General features: G+C 42.4%; 1 protein-coding gene across 9 annotated transcripts; it reads left to right on the top strand.

Annotated features, from left to right (window-relative positions):
* The first annotated feature begins 2346 nt into the window (after nucleotides 1-2346).
* klc1b (kinesin light chain 1b) lies at nucleotides 2347-23489 on the top strand. Of its 9 annotated transcripts, none has more exons than XM_014335130.2 (17): nucleotides 2348-2463; nucleotides 8360-8627; nucleotides 8949-9179; nucleotides 10067-10145; nucleotides 10371-10599; nucleotides 10694-10781; nucleotides 11354-11455; nucleotides 11995-12168; nucleotides 12785-12884; nucleotides 14329-14378; nucleotides 14630-14697; nucleotides 14912-15020; nucleotides 15123-15131; nucleotides 15391-15543; nucleotides 21256-21380; nucleotides 21689-21746; nucleotides 21840-23481. In XM_014335130.2, the coding sequence occupies exons 2-17, from the start codon at nucleotides 8379-8381 to the stop codon at nucleotides 21912-21914; spliced, it is 1899 nt and encodes a 632-aa protein (XP_014190616.1). In that variant the 5' UTR covers nucleotides 2348-2463; nucleotides 8360-8378; the 3' UTR covers nucleotides 21915-23481. The 9 variants fall into 9 exon arrangements, with proteins under 9 accessions (XP_005927205.1, XP_014190616.1, XP_014190613.1 ...); XM_014335127.2 differs by having other exon boundaries at nucleotides 10064-10145; nucleotides 21840-23462; XM_042222877.1 differs by lacking the exon at nucleotides 2348-2463 and adding an exon at nucleotides 2472-2734 and having other exon boundaries at nucleotides 10064-10145; nucleotides 21840-23478.
* The last annotated feature ends 558 nt before the right edge of the window (nucleotides 23490-24047 follow it).

Raw genomic sequence — 24047 nt, 5'->3', positions numbered from 1 at the left:
ACCACCTTTGTAAATAAAACATCACTCGTATCATCAGTTTGCTGCATCTTGGGTCCTCCTTTTCCTCCACACCACACGGCTCCCTCCGCCAGCCGTGACAGTTTTAGCCTCAGCTATGTTGACACAAAGGCATCTGCTGTGATGCTTACACATTAGATAAAGTCTCGAAAGTGTCAGCTTTCTTTTTATAGTTATAAAAATATGCAAATGTACTGATCCATGATCTGAATTATACTATTGACTGACTGTCTGAGGCTAACAGTTACACAATCATACCAAAACTCTGTCCTGATAGTTTCCACTTTCTCTTTTGTATCACACATACTGAGACAATATTCGGGATAAATAACCAAGAAAACTATTTATTTATTCCGTTTAGAGGTTTACACATCATTATAATCACAGAGCCCGCTTCACTTGAATTGTCCACTTGATGGCGCAGTAGAGCAAATGAATCATCACAATGCTTCGAACCATGAGTCGACCAATTGGGTGGAAAGCTTCAGTTCATCATGAGGCTTCATCTCACCATCACTAGACGTATGCCCCCAACTCCCCTTCAAAGTCTTTTTAACAGATAGTCGGAGGGTCCCCTTTGTACCAATTGTTATTTTACAGTTACAGCGAGTAACTATTTCTAAAAGTTAAAGCTGACCCTTTGTTGCATTTGTAGCTTCTCTTGTTTAAAAGCTTGCATTAAGGACAGCTAGATTAAACTCCGCCTCTAGAGGGCAGGCTTGCCTTCATACAAATATCAAACCATATGACAAATATGCAAAGTTTTGATTAATACATTTCTCTGTATCTGGAGAAAATGGAGTAGACATTCCTTGCCTTTAAGTTTATTTTTTAAAGCACCTAATAAACAAAAATAAAAACAGAATAAAGTAAAAAGAAATTAAAGCAAAAATTAACAATACAAATAAGATTCTGAACAACAAAGAAGTGCAAACAATGTCAGCTGGCATTGGTGTCAGAAGCCTTACCTAACCAACTGGCCTCAGTCAGTCCCACTTGGCCCCCACCCTACCCCCTTCTGTCACTGTGCACCAGATGCCTGCTGGGCCACGTTCTCAGCCCTGTACACCAACCCAACCAACCAATGTCATCATCAAGTATGCCAATGACACCACCCTTTCTGATGGAGATGAGACAGCGCACAAGGCAGAGGTAGAGAACTTGTACCACTGATGCTCAGAAAATAACCTGACGCTTAACATCCTTAAAACAAAAGAACTCATAATGGACTTCAGGAGGCACAGACAGGTCCACTCCCCCCTGGAGAATGGGTAGAATCTGTCTCCAGCTTCAGGTTTCTGGGCACCCACCTCTCCACCAATCTCACCTGGATCCACAACACCAACACCCTGGTAAAGAAGGGCGTTGGTGCTGCTGCTGACCTTCCACTGTTCTTCAGTGGAGAGTGTGCTCTCCAATGCCTGGGTGTTTGGTACGCAGAGGCCCTACTGAGAACAGGAAGGGTCATTGAAACCGCTCCAAAAAAATCACTGGCTGCCCTCTGCCACCCCTGGAGCCCATCACCAGATCCTCCTGTCTCAGAAAAACCAGGACCATCATAGGTGACCCCGTGCACCACGTACAGTTTGACCCACTGCCCTCTGGTCGACGCCTCAGGTCAGTCAGGTCCCACACCTCCAGACTCACTAACACTGAGTAACCCTAATCACTCAGGGCATTCACAGACACACGGACTCTATTCAGGCCAAGTCTTTTTCTTTGCACTACCTCCAAGCACTTTGCAACTTTTTCTCCAATGTGTGCCTTTCTATTGCTTGTATATATCCCTCTTGAATGTATATCTCCTGTATGCTACTTATTCTTGCTGTCTGCCAATTATATTTAATTCCAACATAGTTGGTGTGGAGCAAACACAATTTCGTTGTACATGTACAATGACAATAAAGGGCTATTCTATTCTATTCTATTGTAAAAGCTTGGGAAATGAACTATTCATCCAGCCTGACAACGCACATATTTCTATCTAGTGTTCAATATCCTTCATACTGTGATTGAAAGAGACCTATTTGTCTGTCTGTGTGTCTTTTTCCTCAACAAATTCATATTTTCAGCTTCATCATCTGACCAAAAATATACTAGAAAATGTTTCCAAACTGCTACAGTTTAAATACTCATATCCACCAGGTGGCGCTACATCCTAATTTGAATTCTGCTGTAGAGTCATTTATGGGCTTTCATAGCGTACTGGGATTTCTTTGTAAGTAAAAAATTAAGCCGAACAAGCCACACTTATGTCCATTTGTTGTTCTGGGGTTATATGGGTGACCCTATCTTGTTATATATTAGATAGATAAACGAAAAGTGACGAAAAGTAGGCATGACGTCACTCTCGGTCTGGCCAGCCGCAGAGGCTTCTGGGTAGCTGCCGTGTCGGAGACATTTTGGATTTAAAGGGGCTGAGCTAGCCGTCAGTCCCAGCTCTCGGTAAGTGAAAAGCTGTATTTCCTCCGTGAAACGTTAGTGTTGTGTGAGCTTGTGTGTGGTTGTGTGCTTCGGGAGCATGGATTTTAGATGCTGCGTATAGAAATGAGCAGCTCTGCGCTTTGAACAGGATGAACTTGCGACATTTAGCCGGGGAGTGGTGACGCTATCGCTGGCTAGCTGAGAGCTAGCTGGGCGCTGAGCGGAGCTCTACACAGATCGGGCAGTAAGAGCTTTCAAAACTAAAGAGTCTTCGATCATTAAAAAACCCACGGTAAACCCATCAAAATTCAAGTGTGACCCTAGAGATCATAACGAAATTGGTAGGCGAAAGAAGAAAATGTCATGGATGGCTAAAGCTATATGAAATTGTGTTGTTCTAGAAAAGCGTCAGATGTCAGATTACCTGGTGTGTTTTGCGCTTTGAAGTGATGTCAAAATGTACACAGAGCTTTCTGTCCACATTAGCGGCAGTGCAGTGCTATTAACATGTAACTACCACGACTTTAGGATGGCGCCTCTGTTTTCAGCTGTTTCCCGTCATTATCTTCGGCTTGTTTGTGGGGAACTGCGATCTCGTCACAGGTGTCTGATTTTCCTGAATAATACTCCTCGGCATGGTACGATGCTGAAGTGAACATCTCTTCTTTTTTCCTAGCAATACGCAGGCATATTCATTTGTCAGACAGCCATTAGTGGGAAGCAGCCCTCCAGCTGCTGGTTTTGTGTAGTGATGGATGACTGAGGACAGTCAGTGGCACCTCCCTGCTGGTTGTTTCCAGGCCCTGCCACACCCTCTGGGTTGGCTGGCTCTCCTTTGTGTCTCTCACAGTGATACCGACACTGTGTTGGATTGCTGTTTTATTGTGCAGGAAATAAGGATTATTAATCCGGTGGTGTCAAACTTCACCAAGTGGACAGGAAAGGCGTCCCCTTGGGAGATGGCTTTGGTTTCTCCCACTGGCTTGGCTAGGAAGTTGCTGACTCCTCTCTGCCGTTTTCCCCCATTTCCTCTCCCAGTATGCATCACACCCTTTCTCAAAAAGGGTAGGCTAGTAGGATTGTTTACAACTAAACACAGACAATTTTAAAGAAGACTAGATTATTATCTTAAGATGAGAGTTTTTAACCCTGCCTCACAGACAAAACAAAATGAATACGAAATTAAAGTTGGTAGCAGAGCGTCCACATTTATGCCAGTTGTTATTGCATTAATCCACTGTTGTGATCTCAGTGGGGGGGAAAGCACTACCTTCACAAGTGACGGTAGTGATGATAGATGGGTTAGAAGAAAAGAGACGGAGTGAGGATGGTGTTGGCCGAGAAGTAAAGTAATAATGTGCATCCCGGGAGATGGAGACGAATGAAGGCTGTAGCTTCGAGGCCCAGATTTCCACCGGTTAGAGGGGAGTGAGCCAGTCAATATGGAGTACGCCAACCTCTGTTTAAATTGTATTTCATTCAATACATTGTTCCCTGCTCTCATACTGGCCTCGTGGTGGGAAGTGCTGTAATTGCAGTTGTATGACCTTTGAGCCTTCTTCAAGAATGACTCATCTAACTTGTCTTCCCGGTCCAAGTTGGGTAACAAGAGCTAAATCATGCCTATTCTGTTTATATTTTTCAGATTATTTTTAGGCTGCGTCTGTATATATGAGTGTAACTGGTGTGAGTCACAGTTTAAAGTCCACACATCACATCTGTTGAGATCCTGGAGTTTGTGAATTATGATTTTCTTTAACCATAGTATTCAAACCATCCAGTGCTCAACTGCACACCCCTGCTGCACGAGTCAGCCTATGAACATCGCTCGGGCGACTGTGTGAGTGACGTATCATGGCAGTGTAAATATTTTCTGACGTGCTGAAGGTAAACAGTATGTGAGGCATTTCATTCTTAGTGCCATGATGAGTATTATATGTAAATAAGCTCAGTATTGATATAAGAGCTCCTAGGATGCCAGACTATTTTGAGCCTGTGTCACTGAGGCTGTTCTGTTGTGCCTCATTAGGTCTCTTCCTTTGTGTGTGATGAGTATAGAGGAGAGGAGCAGGCTCTAGATCGGGATGACTCCCTCCCCCATCTGACCTGCTCCTCTGCACTCCTCTGTTTTTGTCCCTCTGTGGGCGGGCCCGTCTCCCGACGTGCACCCAAGCTGATGCTGGTTGTTCTGACGAAGCACTGGGGAAGGTCACATCATCCCGCAGGCAGCTCCTCGTCCTCATCCTCACCAAAATTAGCATTCGTCACTCTCATTACTGTCCAGCTTCATTTCCATTCGCTTCATTTTCACACTGAACGTTTATTGTGTTATTTTGTGTTTGTTTGTTTTAAAAAACAAAACAAAGGATCTCTCTTTGGATTAGGAGGGCAGGTTTATGATGCCGTTTGCTGGTGTGTAGCGCTTTTCCTCAAGGAGGAGGACATTATTTCACCAGCTTTTCCCCGTGCCAAACTGTGAGGTTCTGCTCTGCTTCTGAAACCCAGGTTTGTTTTCTGGTACAAGCTGTAGCAGCAGAAAATATGATGAATGGCTTTTAGCCTTTAGCAGCTATTTGTCGCTTTGTTTAATGACTTTGTCATGCATCGCTCTATTATTCTTCTATATATTCCACCTCAGTTTTTGTAAAGCTACAATTCCTTAAAAACTCCATCTGCTTTACCATGGAGCGAGATGAACGTCTGTTAAAGCAATGCGTGTCGTGTGCTTATTGAAATGGCAGGTCATGTAGCTGTGGGCTGGCAGTTTTGTTCAAAATGCTTTCCTGGTATGCATTTTCTAGCAACCTGACTTAAGCTGGAGAACCTTCGGTCATACTTGACCCTCATTATTCTTGAACCCAATGATGAGGTCACTTGTATTGAAGCCTGCATCGAGTGAATGTATACTGCTGCGCACGGTAACGTGTGCATCACGAGGGCACGTAAAAGCACCGTTGGCCTTTTTGTTGGTATAAGAGGTCATAAACTAGATGTGTTGTCTTTCATTTGTTTTGCTAGCATACTGCATTTGTGTGTTTCCATTTGATGATATCAGCTATTTCCCTCCCACATGATCTCATAAAACAAAGTAAATGTTAAAGATTAATCCAAGGGCAGAGAACAACAGGACTGCTGGACTTCTCATATACCTCTTTAAACACTTGGGGAAATATTAACTCGAGCCGTCTGAGGAAAGAAACTCCCTAATTGGAGTGCTTTATTAAAAGTAAAGATGCTGGCTCACATGAAAGCACTTCTCTTGTAGACCCGGCTTTCATCCATACAGGTGTTAAACAGCTGAGTCGGAGGAGCTCTACAGGGTAATAAGCTGTTTGATCTGCGAGCAGTGTTGATCTTTCAAAGAAAACATTTCATATCGTGCTCGCAGGAGTGAGGCGTCTCACAGCCAGACTTTCAAATGACTGCAGGCACAGATGAAAAATATAAAGCTGTCTGACACGCCTTCATGCAAAGTAAGGGTCTCTGCAATATTTGCTTTGACTTTAATGAAGCCTCAGTCCTTTGGCATCTCTGTTGATCGTGCAAGTAGAAGTTCTAGTTGATTTGTTTTTGGCATTTGAGTTCCATGGAACTGAGTGAGGGTTTTTCTTTTGTTTTTGTTTTCTTTTGAGTCTTTTCTGTTTGCTTTCATGTTTGCTTTCGCCTTCTAAAACCCTTATCTTCTAACGGCTTATTATTAGATTTTATAATGCATATTATATAATGTATTATATAATGTATATTGTGAAAGCAGTTCTAAGCCAGCACCAAATACAACACTACAGAGTTAATATTTCTGTAGGATTGCTTTTGTACTTTTAATTAGAGTTCAGTCAGTTTGGGATAGAAAAGGGGGCTTCTCTTAAGAGGTTGGCTGTCTCTTTGAATTTTCCATTGTACTGCTCCCCGATTAGAATAAGTATAGAGGGGTGGTTATATATGAAGTCGAGCGTGCTCCCCTCGTGGTACCATAGCTAATAAGCTCAGCATTGCTAAATACCATTGTTGAAGTGTTTTAACAGCTTAAACAAATGGCTTCATGCTTTACCTGGGCTGTGTAGAGAGTTCAGTCATTTCTCTCCCTAGAGATAAATTTGTCACAAAACAGAAAATTTTGCTTTTTTTTTTTTTGTATGTTTTGAATTTGCAAATTAATTTAATCTGTCGGATTCATGAGGATAGCAAAGGTTTTAATTAGAGAAAAATGGGTGGTGGGGAGAATTAAGACCGTTCTGTGTCCCTCCCATAACATATAAAATAGTGGTAGGTCACCCATCTCTTATCGGCCCCTGCTGCTGTCCTGCCCAGCCGGAGACCCCAGCAGTTGCTTATTTTGTTGCTTTCCACAGGCTCATTGGCATTCAGTTGTCCACTAGGCAAGTACAGCAGCTGGCCCCTGGCTGGCTGTTCGGCGTGGTACATATTAGTATAATGAATAACACCCTCATGACAGAGCCCAGCTGCGGTTACATGATGTGACATGCACAGGAGGGACATGATTGCCCAAAACTAGCTGTAAACCAGCTGGGTTTGTTTACCATGTTTGATTTAAAGCTGAGTCAAAGTCCTCTGAGAATATGCAAGCAGATAAAGTCATCTTTACAGGAGGTTTAAGGACATAAGAAAGCAGCAGTTAGTCCACCAAGAGAAATTAATCAGCAACTATCTTGATAACTCATTAATGGTTGTGCCTGAATTAAGCCAAATACGCCCCCGCCATCATGCTTCCTGTTGTCACAGTACAAAATAAAGAGCTCTTCACTGCAGTTCTTTGGGCCTGTTTTTAGTCTGTTTATTTTCTCTGCTGCTTTAAAAGACAACTGGAAGTGGTAAAGAAGGGAGTGGCTCACTAATGGTGTATTTTTATTTATTTATTTTTTACTGCGGATGGGTCTCAGCTGGTGTTTTTGTTACTGCAAGCTCCCGTTTCTCCTCAGTGCTGTTAAAATGCAGAATGCAGTAGTTCCAACACTGGCTGCACCCCAGCTGGAAGGGCAGGGCTGCGTTTTGCACTGACATTTGCATGATGTAGCCAGTAGTGATGTGGCTCATTGAGTCATAAGTTATCTTTATGTTATTTAGGTAAAGTGTTCCGTGGACTCGCCCGAGGGCTGACATTTCTAAAAACGACCATCACATTACTAACTCGCAGAGGTGTTTTTAAAATCTGTCGAGTTGGCCAGCTGCTGTGCTGCTGAAGCTTTTGCTACATCATTCTCTCCTTCAGTCGCCAGTGAATCATGCACCAAGCATGGCTGGCCTCTGTTTGGGTGCTGGCACCAGAGAGAAACCATACTGCAGCATCTGTGTGCCCTGTGTTACACAGCGAGCTGCAGCCCTGCTCCCAGCCTGAGCTTATTATAGGTGCCAAATCCCAGCAGTCGCTCCATCAGCATGATGTGTCCCATGGCTCTCAGCTAGGCAATATAATATATATATATATGTATGTTTTATGTAGCCACCCTTCTTTCTTTCTTTCTGTTTGTGCTCAATATATGTGCTTATACAACTGCTGACGTACTTCTCTTATGAAATTTGAATCTCTAATCTGAGCTGTAGCAATAAACATGCATTCATTTCCCCTTTTATTGCCATCACCTTGCTGCAGGATGAGGTTGTGATCTTATTAGCAGAGTAGCATCTGTCAGAATTAGGCACATACATAATCAGAGAATGCCTTAAGTGCTAATTGTGTAAATGATCATTAAAAACTAAAGATGCATTTGGTTAAAGAGAGGAACTGTACTGAGATGTGTTTTGACATTTGCAGTGAGCTGAGCCAAATCAGCTGTGCTCTTAGGTTCTGTTCTGTGTTAAGCAAGCACAGCTGTATGTTTGACACATCATTATGAAATTGTTACAGCTGCTGCTGGAATTTTCCTACAGTGTCTTAGGTTTTTCCTCCAATCTTTTACAGGTTTCCCTGAGCTAAAAAGATGTCCACCATGGTGTACCCACGGGAAGAGAAACTGGAGAAGCTTTCTCAGGAGGAGATCATCTCGAACACAAAGCTCGTGATCCAGGGTCTCGAGGCCCTGAAGAACGAGCATAACTCCATCCTTCACAGCCTCCTGGAGACCATCAAGTGCCTAAAGAAGGATGAAGAGGCCAACCTGGTGCACGAGAAGTCCAATCTTCTCCGCAAGTCAGTGGAGATGATTGAATTGGGCTTGGGAGAAGCACAGGTATGACTGAGAAGTTACAAGGATTTACAGAATTGTATGTTTGAACCTAAAGAGGAGATTCAGTTTAACCACGCTGATGATATGAGTGAAAGAAAAATTTGTGTGTTGTCAGACAAACAGAAGGGTTTCTAAAGTGGTAGATTTGTTTTATTATCTTCTTTGGTTGTTCCTGCTTCCTCACAGCTTCCTCATTCTATACTGAGCCTGTGCTGTGATCATGATTCACTGAAATTCAGACCCAGTTTATACTCTGCCGCCCTGTCACCGTAACATTTTGTCCTTGATAAATATCGCTGCTCTTCAATGTTGTCTCTATCCCAGGTGATGATGGCCCTGTCCAACCACTTGAACGCGGTGGAGTCGGAAAAGCAGAAGCTGCGCGCACAGGTGAGGAGGCTTTGCCAGGAGAACCAGTGGTTGCGGGATGAGCTGGCCAACACCCAGCAGAAGCTACAGAAGAGTGAACAGAGCGTGGCCCAGCTGGAAGAGGAGAAGAAGCACCTGGAGTTCATGAACCAGCTCAAAAAATACGATGAAGATGTCTCACCCACTGTAAGTAATGATTATACAAAGATTATAGGCCTTAATGTGGGATTAGATTGGTACATTGAAGAGAACTGATTTTTGTGTGTATATGGTCTGTATTGCAAGAGGCATGTAGGAAATATATTCGTCCTTATTTATGTTCTTAACTGGAACATTTTCAGCTAAATAGATTCAAGTTGGGTTTAGCATAAGAAGGGAAATGGAAAAAGACTTTAGTTTTTCTTGTAGTTGCTGATATAACTCTGAAGGACACGAGACTGTCAGCATAATTGGCCGCAAGGGGAAAAAAAAACTCACTGTTTTTGTTAAAACAAGAAAACTTTGCATTCCTTCCTGGAATGAGCCATTCTGGTGTGGTCCTCATTGATCTGGTGTCAAGGATAAATCTCTCTATTTTCTTACCATATTGTTAGTCACAGATGGTGGATGCAGGCTATTACAGCCTCTAACTGCTTAGCTCAGCAGGGGCCCATCCAGCCAGAGCCGGAAAGTTTTTGTCTTCCATTTTCCACATTAAAGAAATCTTTTAGTGAACATGGATGAGTGCAGTTTATCCTTAAGATCTCATTCATCCTTTCAAGGGGAAATAATTCTTGAATAGTCTGTTTAATGTTCCCATCCTAATTGTTTATGATGATGATGATGATGATGATTATTACCATTTTTGTATTTGTTAAAATAATTTGTTTTGTTCATCTTTGAAATTTACTCCTTGTGATGTATTATTAAGGATGATGGTAAATGAAATCTTCACTTTTCTAAATAACAGGCTTGCCTCATCTCTCCCTGTTAGACGTTAACACACATTTCACATGTCTGATAAAGGCAACTCTTGAATTATACCTGTTGTTCGTTAGAGAGTCTGACTGGCGGGTTTTTCATCCTCTCAGCAGGAGGAGAAAGACCGAGAAACACCAAAGGACTCCCTGGATGACCTCTTCCCCAATGATGAGGAGGAGCACGGCCAAGGAAGTAAGAACAAACGGCAACACTGACTCATCTGATTATCTGAATGAGAGAGAGCTGTCTTTCTTGGTTTGCTGTCGGGATAATATTGAATAAATTGTGTCATGCATAATCTCAGAGTAAAATAACCTGGCTACCTTATTCCAGGACAGTGGTGTGTGTGTTACAGTTTTCTATTCACTAGAGCCAATCTGACCATTTGATTTTGCACGTTTCCTTTGTCCCCCACAGTGCAGCACCAACATAACAGTGCAGCCGTGGTCGCAGCCCAGCAGGGAGGCTATGAGATCCCAGCACGTCTGAGAACCTTGCACAACCTGGTCATCCAGTATGCCTCTCAGGGCAGGTACGAGGTGGCCGTGCCCCTGTGCAAGCAAGCTTTGGAGGACCTGGAGAAGACCTCGGGGCATGATCACCCTGATGTGGCCACCATGCTCAATATCTTGGCTTTGGTGTATAGGTCAGAAAACATACTGTGTTTGGCTTTTCGTTGCCGTGTATCCTGTTTTATTTGTTGAGCTACACATGGTGTTCTCTGTTTCTCCTTTGCACAGGGATCAGAATAAATACAAAGAGGCAGCCCATCTGCTCAACGACGCTCTATCCATCCGTGAGAAAACCCTGGGCAAGGACCATCCTGCTGTAAGACTTCACGGTTGCCATGGCTACCATATCTTCATAGGGACTCATCCATGTTTAGACAGATCAGATTAGTTATCTTTTGTTTGTTCATACCTCCCAAAGACTCAATAGGAAGGCAATATTCTTTTTTACTGTCCTACTCAATCAGCCTGTATAGATTTTTCCGACTATTAAAGTATGGATTTCTGACCATGTGCCTGCAGGCTTGAAGAGATCGGTCATCAGTGTTCAGTGTCTGCCTGTACATCCGGCATTAACCATTGAATCCTTGCAGTTTTAATACAGCAACCAAAAGGGAAACGTTAAAAGACACTGTTTCCTTTTTTGTGCACAGATGTGTAAGACTACTAACACCGAAGCACTAAAACTCCCCACAAAGCCTAAAGGAAGCCTGTAAAGCTCTGCTGCACTGTGGTCTTTGCAGTTTGTCACAAGGCACTTACTATCTAGGTTTTTCTGAGAACACTGAACAGCATACATTTTCGGACTATGATAATTCCTTGAAAACAGTGAATTTTGAAATCTAACCTGCCAGTACAGTCATTCTGGTTTTTATTTTTTATTTTTTCCAGGTTGCTGCCACCCTGAATAACTTGGCCGTGCTGTATGGAAAGAGAGGGAAGTACAAGGAGGCCGAGCCTCTGTGTAAGAGAGCTCTAGAGATCAGAGAAAAGGTAGGCCATATCCCTAGATTGCACCAGCAGGGCACTGCTATCGAGGTCTCATCTCAAGGCTAAACCAGTGAACAATTAGCCCATTGTTATAAAGTAATTAACAGTGGTAACATTTCCAAAATGTCAGTCAAAGCTAGTGTAATACCAGCTACTATAAATAGGAAAAAGAGCAAATGATTTTCTTAAATTGTCTGTGAAGTTTCCACTGGGGGCCATTCCTTTGTCAGCAGGGAATTAGGGTTTAATTGAGAGCGCAGCTGAAAATGGATAGCAGGCGTTGGGGGAGCGAGGAAGGAGATGGATAGGAGACATGACAAAACTACCGAGCTCAGCATGGTACAAAGAGTCTCTCTTTGCCCGAAAGCTCTATTCTGTAGCCTCGCTATTGATCGGCCAGCCTTTTATTAGATCTCCTGAGTGCCTGCAGCAGGCTGACGTGCTGCCTGGTGAAAGCAGCAACAGGATTTGGAGCTATAGAAAGGAGAGATGCACTGAGGCAGAAAGACAACCTGAACATATACTTTTCTGATATCCATCAGGTCCTGGGGAAGGACCACCCAGATGTGGCCAAACAGCTGAACAACCTGGCCCTGCTGTGTCAGAATCAGGGCAAATATGAGGAGGTGGAATATTACTACTGTCGTGCCCTGGAGATCTACGAGTCCAGGCTGGGCCCAGATGATCCAAATGTGGCCAAAACCAAGAACAACCTGGTGAGCGAGAAGTTGACAGGAAATCCACTCGCATGGTCCTTTTTCTCGTCTTTCTTTCAAACCTTTCACTTCTAATGCTGTACTTGTTGATAAGAACTGCAGTCTCTGTTGAGCTGTGAGTGTAACGAGGTAAACGCAGGCAGAGTTTCCTTTGGTTGCCAACAGACTCGATCATTTGTTCTGTCAGCCTTGGTCTCTGGGGAGGTGTTGAGCTTGTATATTGGTGCCAGCCTGCAAAGATTCCACTTGAAATATGTTTTAAACTCAACTGTTTTTTTTTTTCCCCCTCCCTTTTTCTTCCAAAAGGGCACGACTTACTTCAACACAAGATTTTTTATAAAAGTTAGCAATCAATTTACTCTTGCAGCATAAGATTTGTCACCTCAAAAGGTGTTTAAAGAACTGTTTCGTGTCACTTAGCATTGCTTAAAGAGCACAAGGTTAGTAGTCTTTTATCTGCTGTTCTGCTGCATCCTCAAGGCTTTCCTTTTCACTTATGTCCGCACTGCCTCACTGATGATGGAGAGAATTTATGTACAGCGAGGGAGGCAAAATCTGATCCAGTAAGCCCGTTTGGTTCAACACTAAAATCCCCTTTTACCTCTTTGTTCTTCAGGCATCCTGCTTTCTCAAACAGGGGAAATACAAGGAGGCTGAGATTCTCTACAAAGAGATCCTGACTCGTGCTCATGAGAAAGAATTTGGATCTGTTGATGGTAAGGTCATATAATGGCTACTGGAGCGTGCATGTATAGCAGTGAATGTTTAATTATATTAGTACAAATGAGAATTTTTATTCTTACCAGTGAATGACTATAAAATGATCTCAGGAGAACTGCAGCTCAGTAATTCAGCATTATTTTGTTGTTGTTTTTCACTTTTCTTATCCATCCACTGTTTGTGCCACACCAGCGAGCAGTGATGGACAGGTGGTTAAAAAGTGGACTTGTGTCTAAGCACGGTACCAAGCTTCACCATTCAGAGGACTCGATCTTTCTGAAGAAATAAAGAGTTTGCTTTGAAAGATGAACTCTTGCAATTTTCTTCTCTTTTGGTTTAAAGTAAGCTTTTTTGTTGGCTTTCCTCCATGGATTAGACTGACTGCTTTGAAAAAGGAATAAAAGTCACTTGGCACAAAGCAACGCTCTGACATCCAACTTTTTCAGAGAAGTTTATTCTTTGTGTGTCACTTACCTTGATAATATTGTAAGATTTTTCTTTTCTTTTTTAATACTAAAGTGCTTTGAAGGTTAAGGTGACGCAACTTGAAGCAGCAACAGTTAACGATAAATATTCTTTCTTCTTAAGGTGGCAGCACTTTATGCAATAATCATGTTTTATCTTCTTTGTCTTTATTACCTCAACAGTAGTTTCGTCTTCCTCTCTACACCATTAAAAACAATTTTAATGGTGCTTTTGTACTGTCTGTAATTTGTTTGGGGACGAATCTGCAGTAAATTTATTAAAGCTGTTACACTCGTACTCTATTACTAAACCACCAGCACATCAAGCAGGTGCAGATGTTTGCCTAAACCAGTAATGATCTTTTAAATGAGTTGCAAGTTTGCAAACAAAATGTCATAAATAAATTCCCTTCTTTACACCACCTGACCTGGAAACCCCGAATCAGCCCAATATTTGATGTGCTCGCACATGCACAGAGGTATAAGTAACTGTCCCAGGGTCTCAGCAAGATGGGTGCTAGACTTTCCTCAGAGTCATGACCTCACTTCCTGTTAAGTCTCTCATTTCTGTTGGCTTAAATAGTTAAAATAGTGCTTGACTTTTTTAATGCTTGGTCAGATCTACTGTGCCATCAGTCTAAAATCTCAGATGGATTCTGGTGAATACTTGGAAAAATATGAAGCCTCAGAAATGTTATAAAATCCATCATGGTAGTAACTGGAATAACCCGTTGAACCCACATTCATTTTCGACCCACCGGTGGCGGTACAGCACTTGAATACTTAATAATTCCTTTACCCCTTCGCAGCTCTGCCTCCTTCTGAAATGGCTCAGTCACATGTTTCCAGATTCACTCTTTAGCCAAAGCGACACACGTTCACTCTTCCACCACACGTAGCTGATTTCACTTTTCCAGGCATGAGGCTAATTATTTAAAATCCCAACGCATACACCATCTCTCCTGTCTGTCTGCAGCTGACAACAAGCCCATCTGGATGCACGCCGAGGAAAGGGAGGAGAGCAAGGTGAGCAGCTCTCTGTAACCGTCCTCGCGTGAATTTGAGCAAAAGCTAAACAAACAAAACTTGTTTCAAACAGCTTTTCTAACACAAGGCTGAGAAATGAGGAAAGCATGTCACTTCGTTATAATAGAAATGCAATCCTTGAACTAATCCCCGGAAGTTAAATGATAGTTAAACATAAACACAATATTGCTCATTCATTTGAACCACACCCCTTCATGTTTTTCTTCCTCTTCTTTCTTATTTACTTCCAGGGCAGGCACAGAGACAATACTCCATACGGAGAGTACGGAGGCTGGTACAAGGCCTGCAAAGTCAATAGGTGAGGCGGAGACTGATAAGTGTTTTTTACAACATGGTCACGTGACAAAGACGGAAATTAATTATTTAATTTGCTTTGTATGTCACTAACTTGTATCGGAAGCTTTTTTTTTTTTTTTTTTTTTTGTAAAAATATTATTTTTAGACTTGTGTAACTTATGTAACTTTATTTGCTTTGTTCAGATTCAAATAACGAAACTTGTCTGTGCATCCAGCCCTACAGTAAACACCACCTTGAGGAACCTGGGGGCTCTGTACCGCCGCCAGGGCAAGCTAGAAGCTGCTGAGACCCTGGAAGAGTGCGCTGCGAGGTCTCGCAAGCAGGTCAGCATAGTTTTCTACGTGAAAATAGTAATATGTTCCCCATGTTAGCACAGTGAATCTCATGATATTTCTTTCCCTTTCCCTACATTGCTATGGATCCAGAGCAACACAGTAAGTTGATTTGTCTCTAACTAGAGCCTCCACTTCTCTCCCCTAACATCACTCCCATCTCACAGTCATTTAAAATGTGTCCCAGTGCTTTGAAAGCATTAATAGGGGAAAGGAAACATGAAATCACGTTTAATTCCTCCATTTAACTTTGCACTCCTGCCAATATTGACATGCTGACGGCTACATCAGTGCTACTTCTGACTGTTTTTGTTTTGTTTTTTGTTTCTTTTTTCTTGCATCTGTGTGTTGCACCCATCAGGGCATCGACCCAATCCACCAGACACGTGTGGTGGAGATCCTGAAAGATACAGAGGGCGACAGGCGGAAGAGCAGGGACAGTCTCGCCAGCGTTAAGTATGAGAGCGGCTCTGAGACCGGCGAGGAAGTGAGTATGGGCGTGGAGTGGAACGGGGTGAGTACAAATCCACTATGGTTGAGTCAACGTGTCCGCTGGCCTCTCTGGAAAAACGAGGCTGTGTTGGTAATATCACAGCGAGGGTGTACTGGTACAGGACGCTCAGAATAAAGGACAAAGACGTGTTATGTGTTTAAAAGGAGAGCCGAGAGGATTCCTTTCTGTTAGGTTAGTGCAGTGAGGACAGCGACTCCGCTGGCTCAGAGCCAGTCAGGAAGCCCTCAATGAGTCCAGACTTTACCAAATCATCTGGATGACCTTGTAATTATGCGAGTCATCACATTGAAGCACACTTTATTTTGATTTAGTGGATTATCCACTCAAAAGCCTGTTCTCGATTTTGGCTCCACCCAGTGAGCTATACCTGTACCAGTCCACCATCTCCCTGTGAATATACCACCATGAGATTTAGCTGCAAGTTCAAAGTGTAACGCTGATTGAGTGTCTTGGCATGCTGCACCCTCTTTATTTTGACAGCATCAAAACTCAGTTTTGGACTCCATGTTAACTTTTTTTAATAAAGGCTGTTTTTCTGGCGATGCTTTTGCACAAGTGAAGCAGTAACTATGAGGCACAGGTTTAGACTGTGGCACCCTGGCAACACATTAAACATTCATATGCCCAGAGATATAGCCTGTCTACATCTCTAATAGGATGTGTCATGTTTCTGCCATTAAGCACAACTGACAAGGTTCCTGATATCGTCGGTGCTCGTGCCTCTGCTTGTCCCTCCGCTCAGTAATCAGAGTGGCTGATATGTAAGACTTCATCCTGCTGCCTTATTGTAATGTTCACTCTGGCTGTTAGCTGCACTTTTGGCCTTTTACAGTGAGAAAATAGGCTATAAAACATGGCGGTCTATGCAGTCAAATTGGCACCGCTGTTGTTGGGGCGCAGTTCACCCCCAAATAATGAGACTTGCATAAGGCATGAGAGAGTTGGCAGGGATGCCTCATCTGAGCCTGTGCCTCACCCCTCACTTAAGTGCAGCCACGCCCTCCGCTGCGCCAACCCAGTCCAAACATGCATGCAGCAATGCCAGCCCGCTGGGCCTCCCCTCCCCTTAACAGCACACACTAACGCACGTCATGTGTTCAGTGTGTTTTCACTTGGTTGAGAAGTGTCTTTTCTTTAACCTGATGTCTGCTGCTCTGCACATGTTCATAAGCGTAACACGGCTACTCCACACTGCTTCACAGCGCGCTGCAGCAAATGTTAAGTGTGTGTGTGTGTGTGTGTGTGTGTGTGTGTGTGTGTGTGTGTGTCATTAGCCAGCGTATAGCTATAGCAGCAGGAGTTAAACTGACTCAGTTCAAACAGAAAATGTATTCATGACATTCTCATGCTTTTTCTGACTATTTTCTAGTCATGTTAACTTCTGCTTTTTGACTAAGCAAGTTTTGTTTTTATTTATAACAAATTCCATCCATCCATTCATTTTACGCAGCTTAAAATGGCTATTGTCTTTCAAAGATTAGTGTAGGAAAGAGTCTACTTGTGTCTTGCCGCGTGGTGATGTGGTTCAGAGCTGTCACTCACCTTTGCTTAAAGTCTCATCTCCTCTTTCTTCTGCACTCAGTCTGCTGTGTCATTAACGTTGTGGAAGTTGTTTACATGCTTCAGATGTCTGAAAAAGCACTTCCTGTTTTGCTATTAAAGTGGCGCTTGTCTAGGAAATAACCATGAGACGACAGCTTGTCAGCGCATTTGTGCTTGTGTACAGGTTAATTACTGACGTGTATGTGTGGCTCTTGTTTTTAAAAAAAAAAAAATGCATGATTCCACTTCCTGTGTGTCTATAAGTGGTCTGCTTTAATATGCTGCCTTTTTAGCTGCATGTTTTCCAGATTTCACCTTCTGACTTTTTTTTTTTCTCATCCCCCCTCCCCCCCTTGTGTTTGTCAATAACGTGCTTCCATGTCGACTCCTCTTGCCATGACAACCAATCAGCCTGTCAGTCAAATTTGCTCTTCTCATTCAGTGGATTGTACTCTCCCCCTCTCCACACAATAAGCTTGGGTGGGTTGGTATTTAGGTACTCGATGAGTAGAATAGATTAGTTTTAGTCAGGTGAGGACGTAGGTGGAGGATCGTGTGTTAGATGCAGCTTCTGTGAAATGTATACTACTTAGGTTTATTCATGTCCCACCATCAGTGTGATAGTTATCGAAGTATTCCCATTTCACTGCTGCTGCTTGCAGATGTCTCACGTCTGCAGTGCACAGTCACCGGCTGGGCACTGTGTGCCAAGTTCAGCCTTTCTGGTACCCCAAGAGGAAAGAGAAACAGCTGAGTCACGGTGACTGCAGCCAGCACCTACTGCTTCGCTTACCTGCTAGTGTAGCATCTAAGACAGATGTAATCTTTCAGAGAGAATCGGAGCCTGATGCTCCCGTATCATTTACCGTTTACTAAATTAGGGTTTAGAAAAAGAATAATCAGCCTCCAATCTGCAGGAAGTTACTGAATCTAGTGCAAGTCATGGGTAATTTATCAAAGCGTAGATGACTAGAGTAGGAAGCCCAACCCAGAGCTCTTAATCTTACGATGTGTGCCTTCTTTTTTTTTTCTTTTTCTTTTTGTCTGTTTCTCTCTTTTATCAGGCCTAAGCCATCAAGACTATTCCTCCATCCTTCTCTCCTTCCCCAACACAATAGCAAAAGGATGTGTGTTGTCATTCCCTCTGGCCTTCTCTGTCCAACAGCTCCTCTGCCATTCCTGATGCTCCCCCCTCTCCTGCGGCAGAGACTCAGAAAGCCCCCCTCCTGGTTGTCACCTCTCTCCCCTGTTCAACTGACAGCTGCTGGGACGTTTGGTCTTCTCACCTCTGCTCTGTTTTCTCCTCCTTACTTTCTCTCTCCCTGTCCTTCCCTCTCACTAACCTGCGTCACCCCTTCCCCATGTCGGAACTTCTACTCTTTCTGTCACAAAAAAGACAAAAAAAAGAAAAGAAAAAGTCATTGTGTGTAATCTTTCCACGTGAGGAAGTAACTCGCACATTTTCCCTCTATTCAGACCCGTGTGTCTTTACCACAGGGGCACAGCAGATTTATTTATTGGCTCATAAGAGGAGCAGCCATTTATTGAAACAAGGCAGAATAGCTCCAGACATCACTCCAGCACATAACCAGATAAAGCGCTACAGATAATGAACTTCCACGGTTACTCTGCATTGTTCTCACTCCAAATTTGTTTGCCTTGAGCACAACAAATGACAGCTAACATCAAAGCTAGCATCCAACCCGGTGCCTGTATTTAGCCATAATTGTATCTTTTTGGGGTTTTTGCCAGTGTGTATTTGACAGTTTGAACTAACGCCTGCGATCAAATGCTTAACAAGTTTTAAAATGAATGGTACTGTATAGTTTGACACGTTGACAGTCAGCGGGAAAAGTAAAGGGAGTGTTGCCAATTTTGTTTTGGGGTTGTTGGTTTTTTTTGTGTGTTTATAGATATATTTGCTATTAATTTGTTTTGGTTTATTTTGTATGAAATTGTTTACATTTTCTAAATACTTTATTATGTGGCTCAATATAAAGGCAGTAGTATGTCAACATTGCGTTGCCCGCTGTGACGGGACCGGAACAGGATGGAGGCCAAAACGTGACGGCAGATTAGCCAGATCACAGCAAGCTGTTGTGTCGCCATGGTAATTTATTTTCAGCTTCTGCTTACTCGCTTCAGTGTGACTGTTTCAAGCTTTAGCAAAGGCTCTACAGTCACGTGCATTTACAAAGGGAATTAGCAACATTGGCTGACGCTGTGAAGCCCACACAATAGCAGAGACCTACTAGCACAAACACTGGCCACCTGAGTGATCTCTATATAGTTTAATAAATGGGCATAAATGCCCACAATTGCCTTGATCTGTTGGTGTAGCAGTAGAGGATAGCATCGTAAATCAACAGAAACCTGGATCCTACAGTAGTTGTAGTGTGTATTCATGTGTATGTTTGGTGGTACAGTCGCAGCGCCCACTCTGGCTATGGATGCTGTATTTTGAACACAGTTTAATGGACTTTTTCTCACACAGTTGTTTGCAAGTAAACAGTCGGTGAATCATGTTTTTAGACACCAGGCGTACAGTGCGAGTGTTTCCTCAAGATCAACATTATTTCAGATGTTTAACTAACTGAATGTAAATGATTTAACATCTTGGAAGTGTAATAGTAGGCTGTATTTATAGTTGACAAGTGCATTCACTATATGGCTTTTCATCATGCTACTCGCCTTGATTCTTCATTCCTTCCCATGCGAACACCTATACTTCTAATGCAACTATGAACAAAATAAATAAATAATAAAAGACTGTGTCCATCACATAATTATGGCAATATTGTTGTGTTAGTGGAATGCTTATTTATTGAACTGTCTGTTCTCGACATATGTAGTGTGACTTTCAGTTTCCTAAAGAACATAAATGGAAAAGTCTATAACGCACTTAGTAAGTAGGATTGCATTATAATTACCATTCTGCATTGTGAAGGTTATTGCATCGACACTTGTTGGTATTCTCAAATAAAGTTTTTCCATTTGTGAAGTCTGTCTTTTCTCTGCTTCTGATGCAAACAGACACACACACTCCTGCTTTGAGGTTTTAATGTCAGCTGCTGAGCCAAACAAGCAACAGAAATCGCATCTGTGCACACAGCTCCCTCTGCTGGTACTCCTGTAGTAGTGCAGTGTGACAGCCACTTTATAGAAAAAGTTCCGTTTTATTTATATTGCACCAAATCACAACAGCAGTCGCCTCAAGGAGAAAAGGACACACTGGGAAAGCAAGACAAGTACATGTTGTATTTGCTGATTAGAAATTAAAACAGACACTTTACAAGTTGGTTGCTATTACACTTAGACACACACGCACAGGAGAATCTAACAAATGAATGAATGGATGGATTATTGCAATTAACTTTAAGGTCATTTTAAAATTTGAATAGAACATCCTGATTTTTATTAGTATGCTACTGACAAAATAAAACAGTCATATTTAAGTAAATCTTACAAATAAAGCCATTCATTTGTTTGCTGTGTTACCGAGTCCCAGGAACCTAAAACTGCATATCTACTCCACTCGTGTAACCATGGTTACATATCTTCTTAAAATCAATCTCTGCTTTCTTTCTGCTGAAAATGAACTTCAGATTATCCAATTTATCAGACTGCAAGGTTGCCGATTTCCTTCCAACATGAAGTTTCATGTTTGTTTTCCTTATGAATCAAACCAGCAACGATACGACAGATCTCTGTAGCAAAAGCTAATTTTCTCAATGAAGATGTGCCATGTGTTAATAATGACTATATATATATATATATATATATCTATAGATATCTATAGATATAGATATAGATAGATATATATATAGATATATAGATATATCTATATATAGATATATCTATATATAGATATAGATATATCACTCAGCACAACCTTTGGATCAAGCTATAAAGACTTGCATGTAAATGGAAGTTGACTGATTCTGGGTAGATGCTTCCAGCTCTGTGACACCTAATTTAATTGTGTGAGGCACCATGAACACGTCGTTTGGCTGGGAGCAGCCGATTAGAACGTGTCGTGATGTGCTACACGACTCAAGCGAAACACAAACATGCATCTTGATAATTGATGATTACTGGTTAATGATAAGAACAGGCATGTTTGCAGCGGGGAGTGTGGATGAGCTAACGAGCATCTGTGTGTGTCTGCAGGATGGCAGTGGAACCCTCTATCGCAGTGGCTCTCTGGGGAAGCTCAGGGATGTTTTGCGTCGCAGCAGCGAGATGCTGGTGAAGAAACTGCAGGGCAACGTACCCCCTGAACCTCGCAGCACCAAGTAATAACTCAAGCAATCTTCTCTTGTGATGGATGTTTTACGTTATAAATGATTCCAAAGAAATGTACTGCTTCTACAAGTTCTCAGAGGGCTTTTCTAGTCTTAATGACACCACAGAGCCTTTTACATGATAAGCCACATTAAACCTTTCAACATATGTTCTTAGTGCAATTTCTCTCCACTGAATTTAATTAGCAGGTCACAGTTTATTGGACATTTACTCCCCAAACGTGGTCAGGCCTGGTTTTGTGTGTGTGCTCTCCTCTCAAAGAAACAAATGCCTAATCTTTGTTTTCTTTGTCCATCAGTATGAAGCGAGCCTCTTCCTTGAACTATCTGAACAAATCCAGCGATGAAACGTTCCAGGTTGATGATCAGTTTTTGTAAAGATTTGCATTTTGTTGTTGTATTTATTTATTTTTGAATGCTCCACTTGAACCTGTGTTGTTTCCTTGCCAGAATCGAGGGGGCAATAATTTCAGGGAGAGCCGTGGGCTCAGCTCCAGCACTGTGGATCTCTACTCTGGAAACTGAGCAGCAGGCGGTTCTGTTCACCCATCCAAAGACACTACTCCCCCTCCTCTTCCTCCCTTTGGCCTTCGGCAACAGAACCGTCGGACAGTGTCGAGTCCAGCACGCATTTTGTCCACACGCCTGACCCAAAGATCCTCTTAGATTCCCACTCATCAGGATGAATACCTACGCAACCAGTCTGATATTTTTCCCGTTGCCACATTTCTGCATTTCCCTCGTCGTAGTCCTAATGTCTTGTTGCCTTGGAGCCTTGGTGCCTCCTAATTGTGGCCAAGAAAACCTGCCGTACCTCATCTCTGCCCTTAATTCATAATCACTGACTCTGCACTTTGAGTTTGCCATAAATGCCACCTTTTGACAGTAATAACCGATTTTTAGTTAAGATTAAGTTTTTCTTACATGTAAATAAAAGATACTTTGTAGACTGTAGATTTATTTTTGCCTTCGACGGTAGATAAAGATGAAAAGGTTTTGGGTTTGAAATGACGTCATGTAACGTTTTCCTTTTAATGATTTGCCCGTTGAGATTTATTGCGATGTTAGGGGTGTAGCTTCAAACTTTGGGAAACAGGGTGAAGATGTTTATTCTACTGACGTGACTGTAACTGAAATTATAGCTGCTGCTTTAACCACTACAGCTGATCTCGTGCGTTGCAGAGAAAGACACAGGTGTAATCGTGTAAACCATGGAAAGCACTCCTTAAAAAAACAACTTGTGTATGTACATATATATGTGTGAAAAAGTGAACCAATCAGGACTGAACTGTTCATCCTGAACAGTGGTGCCATGCAGGACTTGACTGGTGTATGTTAGTCCACTCTGAGCACATCTTTCTGTAATGCTGTGATTGGGGATGTGTGATTTGAGTGTGTTGTTTGATTGTGTTTTTCGTGTCGCTACTCAAAAACAACTGGAATGGGGTTTTTTTCTAATTCCCTTATTTTGCCTTTGTTTTCATTTCATTCTATGTAATAAATATAAAAGATAGAATATGATCAAGTGCTCAAATTTCAACAAGTAGAAAGCGCTTTTCATTTAAGGGGACAGTTGCATACGCGTCTGTTTTGATCTGATACTTAAAACGACCCCAGTTGGTGTCTGATCCTGATAAAAGAAATAAAACCATTTTCTACTCAGAATTGAATTCGCTTGAATATCTTCGTCTTATCCACTTACGCTGTTCCACCAAGCGAGATCTTACAACGTCAGACTCCAGTGTGAGTGTGGGAACTCGGGGAACATAGATGTCTTACTAAGATGCGAGACTTCTGAGTTTTCCTCCTCCCACCTGGTACAAATCAGCGTGGAGGGGGTTTGTCTGCTCGCTGCTAATCTCTCAGGATGTCAGAGCTTTAATGTGGAGCTTTATATGAACCCATACTCGTGGTTTTGGGTTCTGCTGAGAGCTGCCAGATTCCCTTTTTTCCTGTTTCTAAGAGGTAAGTGACTAGCAGCAGAGTTAATTATTGCATGGGAGCTGACACCATGCCCTCAGACACTTCAAGAGTGGGACTACTGCCTCTCTTTCCTCCCTCAGGAATTCATTTTGTGAATGAACTTGTTTTCTATATCTGCCCCCTTGAAAAGGTTTTACTAACCCTCTATTAATCCTCTAAAGTGTTTCTGTCAGCCACAGTCATCCGTGGGCCAAGTGGACCAGCAACGTGGCTCTGGGCCCACACATATCCCCAACGGTGGCGCCAGCAAGGGGCCGTCACCTCGTGGTCAGAGTGATGTGAACTCACAGAAGGTGTTAACAGGGACATGCATTCCTGCTGAGGTCTGTGAGGTCCCCTCAGTATTGTAGAGTCTTTACTTTAAGCTATAAAGACGACTGTTGTTGTGAATCGATGCTTTTTGTATGCATAACACCGAACTGAGAGAGAGTACAACATTAATTAGGTTAGTAATCTGCAAACACGTAAAAGCGTGCAGGAATTACAGAGTGAAAAAAATCTGACATGTTTCTTTTGGACCAGTTATGTTCAATTTGTAAATCTTCTGCATAAAAACAACTTTAAGATATTGAAAATATAAAACATTTGAATAAAAATCTGAATTATTTGAGTGATATGTAAGGTTTCTGTATAAGGTAACAGTGCTCAGGTTGAACCAGAGGGTCGCGGTGTTGT

Source organism: Haplochromis burtoni, unplaced genomic scaffold (genome assembly GCF_018398535.1).
Source record: "Haplochromis burtoni strain Fernald_Lab_line unplaced genomic scaffold, NCSU_Asbu1 Contig_96, whole genome shotgun sequence".
Taxonomy (NCBI): Eukaryota; Metazoa; Chordata; class Actinopteri; order Cichliformes; family Cichlidae; genus Haplochromis; species Haplochromis burtoni.
This window is presented reverse-complemented; position numbering and strand designations above follow the sequence as displayed.